At 35.7% G+C, this 4,377-nt stretch overlaps 1 protein-coding gene across 1 annotated transcript; it reads left to right on the forward strand.

The window, feature by feature from the left end:
• LOC135711132 (uncharacterized) lies at positions 1–1,064 on the forward strand. The gene is made up of 4 exons (XM_065233873.1): positions 1–273; positions 345–430; positions 498–642; positions 710–1,064. Exons 1-4 carry the CDS (start codon positions 93–95, stop codon positions 820–822), a joined length of 525 nt encoding a protein of 174 aa, XP_065089945.1. The 5' UTR covers positions 1–92; the 3' UTR covers positions 823–1,064.
• Positions 1,065–4,377: the final 3,313 nt, after the last annotated feature.

Raw genomic sequence — 4,377 nt, forward strand, 5'->3', positions numbered from 1 at the left:
TGATTACTTTTGCCTAGCAGATCAGTCGCTTTCTGTTGATCGATAAGCATTGCCAGAAACAGTTGCATCCCATACCTATTTCAGACGAAAACATGAAGGCGTCAAAGTGTTCCCGCATAATCCAATGGTTTCACATTTCATACGATGACAAACGTATCCTATCGTATCTGATCGGTGCCTTGGCAACGGTTTTCGGAACTGTGATATACGCAATGGTAGCGGCACATAAGTTTGGGGCACTTGGCGGGGAAGGCTGCCTCTCGTTGTCCTATGGTAAACATATTCCGAACATCAGCTGCCGTATTATTTCAAATTCCCACTAATTGATACAAACATCGTTGCAGTTTACAATCTGGAGCTTTCATTGCTGACGGTGATGCTGCTGGTGTACTATGCAGCTTCATGTGCATTCTTCTGGGGGATTTACAAGGTATGATAGAATTGCATTTTCGAGAATGTATCTTTATTACCATGAACTCTAAATTGTACGTCTACAGGAGCAGTCGCAGTACATATTGCCATTCTTTTGTCTTTTGGTGGCTACCATGGGATTCATCGGACATGCTCACATTGAAAGGATGCTGTTCGAGGTCAATGAAGACGAGCGACGGTTCGTTATAATGGCATTTGTGTTTACGACAGGTGAGAGAACTGGTGACAGATACAAGGGAAAACGTTATACTATGAGACACATTTTGAATGCTTTCAGCTGTGCTGGTGTTTACCAGTGCAATCACGCTGCTGCTGTACCGGGAAATGAATAATCTTCGACGAAACAAGGAGGACTTCAACGAACTGTTTGCTCCTGAAGAGAAATATTGAGAACTGCGTTATATCACTTGTGTTAAGAGTTAGTACATTGGTGTGACCTGTTAGTTATAATAAATTTACATTATATTTGTTTCTGGTTTCGAGAAAGAGCTTTTTTTACATGTCTCTTGGTGAAAATGTATCACCGGGTTACTTATGACGAATATCATTATTTAGTTGAAAAAAGGTTTTAGTAAATGACGGCTTCGCTTAACCTTTACCCATTATATTCAGGGGTTAATGAAGTCCATTATGCAAAGCGGAACGTGAGCTACATCGATTTCCACGGGCATAAGACAAATTTTACTCACTGCCGTGTCTCTACCGACACCACTTGAACCAGTCTACCTGCACGGAATATCCTTTAGTGAGAGATGCCATGTTCTGAGAAACCTCTGGCACTGACGAAATGGATCAGAAGTTCTACGTTGCATCTACCTGAATCAGTGCTTGTTGCATGAATTCCCAAAGACGATACGGGGATGCGATGCAAATCGAAACCGGTTCGGACTAAGGCCATAAAAAAAGCCTAATCTGGAACAAATTCTACCTACCCGAGCAAAGTAAAATAACAACCTGATATCACATTGAAAACAAATTTTGTTATTCCAGATATCATTTAATTTTCAGTTGCTATCGCATAACTAATTTAGTTATCAACTTATACTAGTTTTGTTACCATTTTTTATCATGAAAGCATTGAAATGATGTAAGGTCAGTTCATAACTTCAAATTTTATTCGCATGGTATAAAAATAAACGCTGCCAGTCATATTTCAGTAATCAGCGTAAGCCTTTAATACCAAATCGATAAAATAATTTGAAATATGTTGACAAAATTTGCATGGCTCACAGGATTTGTTATCAAGATGTTTTCAATGATAACTAAATCAATTTTTTTGTGATATCCAAGGAGTAGAGTTAAGTACCCTATTTCAGGCCTATTAAGCACAACCCGCACTTTGGCTTTCTTAATCTAGCGCAGTTTAGCACCAAACAGAATGTTATTATTACTGATGGCTTTCAAATTTATTTACCTTTTCGTATGTACCGTAAGGTTTGATATAGAGAAATCAATCGTTGAGATATTGTCAAAAGTCTAACACTGCTCCTTGACGCCAAACTCGGCCTACGGATTCTAAAAAAAACGCCATTGAAACGCCATTGAAACGCCAATGAATTCACTTCGGCCTATCTGATGAAGATAAAAATTGATTCGGTTGGAGCGCTTCTGTTGTTTTTGGGAATAATGGGTGCAAACCTTCATATCACGCATTCTTATTGACTTTGTTCCGTAGCTTATTAGCTAAAGTATCGTACCAAACGCATAATTGACTTGTTTAATCTAAAATCATGAATTTTTTTTTTTTTTTTTTTTTTTTTTTTTTTTTTTTTTTTTTTTTTTTTTTTTTATTGAAGAATATGATTGAATATTACAATCAACGGTTTTCAAGCTTTCACTTTTTGTTCTTCTTCTTCATTTATCTTTTTTCCTTGCGTCTGTCAATTTAACTTTCCTTAAATTAACTTAAAACCTACGTTAACTTGGGAAACCGATTACCCGCGGTGTACTCGGGGTTAATATACATTCGTTCATGTACACTCATTCATATCCACTCATTATTTATCACCCATACATCCATACATCCATATTTACAAACACCCATACACATGGAAGGGAAACCTATCCTAATTTAACCTATCGTAACCTAACATTTTGTTCATTGTTCTTTTAGCTTTCCATTAGTAGCACAACTAAAATTTAACAAATATTCAAACTATTTCCAAACTGTTTTCTAAAACTAACTCGATTGTTCCATTGGCCATATCCAAGAGAGATATAGTTCCTTTTTAAAGACAAACAAAGATGGTTCAGTCACATTCAAATTGAAAGCGACCACCCTCATCGTTAGCCGAAGCGCTGCTTAACTTTTTTGCGAACGCTCATTTATTTTAAATAGTAGAATGACTTCAATGACGTTTACTACTAAATTAAAGCGCGATCTTATAATCTGACTACACTACTCCCAGATTTTTTTAGAAGCAAGGTATTCTTTTATTTTATTGTTGTTGTTATCTAATTCTCCGCATCTTTTAGGCTTGATAGGCCAAAAATGGGCGATTAGGCCGAAGTAGTTCTCTACCCTATTCTTCTGTTATAATTTTTGTTATGTAAGCTGTTTTTTCAACCACAATGATAGCATTTATCAGTTATCAAATCTTGATAACCGGGTATCAGAACTTGCTATCAATTTGGTATAATCCTTTGCTTGGGTAAGTCGTTAGTCCTCGGTCCTTGAGTTGATGGGTTGATACCCGAGCAAAGTAACGATTATAATAATAAATAATTTTGTTAACATTGATAATAAATTTTGTTATCTGGTTATGATCTGTTTTGAACACCAAATTTGTTATCAACTTGGCTGAATCAACAGCCAACATAGCAAAAATGATAACAACAATTTCTTCTATGCGTACCGTTCCGATTCAAATTTCGGACACTTTCATTTTTAAATAAATATTACATCCAGTTAGAAACAAAGTTATAATGTTAGATGATCGTGGAGGGCACTAGTCAAAAAAATTTAAAATTTACAAGACATGTGGATCATATTCAACTGAGATAATCAACTTTTAAAAGTGTCCGAAATTCGAGTTTAAGTGTCCGAAATTTGAATCGGCACGGTATCATGTTGATAACTTATTTGGATATCATTGAAAACATGTTGATTACAAATTCTGATATGCATTTTGTCTGATTAATATTAAAACTAGTTATCAATTTGATATTGTAACAGAGCATTGATAACTGGTTATGTTACGTTATCTGGTAACAAATTAAGTTATCAACTTGTTTTTTGTCCACGCAAAAAAAACTGATTTTTGTGATTTTTTTTTATAGAAATGAATAAAATTGTTATTAAACAAACCCTTTTATTCGTGACATAGTTCTTTACAAAGCCTAACGACACAGATAATCCCACATAAAACAGTATCGATTGTCGCTAAGCGGATACCTGTGTTATTATGCACACTAACTTTAACTAAAGGATTGAACAAAAATCAATCGTTATCGAATTCACAACAGGTTAAAAATCATATAAGTAATCAGAAACAATAAAAGGAATTAAAACAAGCATGTTGATTGCATTAACAAAACAAATTACGACCACGAAGCATTCGCGATTACTCTTGTCATCAGAACCGTGCCTGCTTTGGAATGGAAAATTTCTGTTTTTACGTCATCTCGCAAAAAAGATGCGCCGATCATAGAGACAACCTATAAAACAGAAGTCAGTCAATAAAATAATCAAATATGACCAATTCTCTTATAAACTCACGAAGGCAATAGTCCACCTTTTCCTTTTTCAATGCAATTTTGATAACACTGGTTTCATCAGCACTCTCCACTCCACTGCATGCTGTGTTTGATTTTCCCTCTCCAGTTGCTTCATCCTGTCGAACGGATTTCGGGCGACCAGATGGACTGTTCGATTGACGACCCGTTACTGATTGTCCAATCATTATCAATCCCTAAGGCCAAAGTCTCATCATCAGAAACTTCATG

The sequence above is a fragment of the Ochlerotatus camptorhynchus genome, unplaced genomic scaffold, assembly GCF_037179485.1.
Source record: "Ochlerotatus camptorhynchus isolate MF236.1 unplaced genomic scaffold, CSIRO-AGI_Acam_v1.1 ptg000423l, whole genome shotgun sequence".
Lineage (NCBI taxonomy): Eukaryota > Metazoa > Arthropoda > Insecta > Diptera > Culicidae > Ochlerotatus > Ochlerotatus camptorhynchus.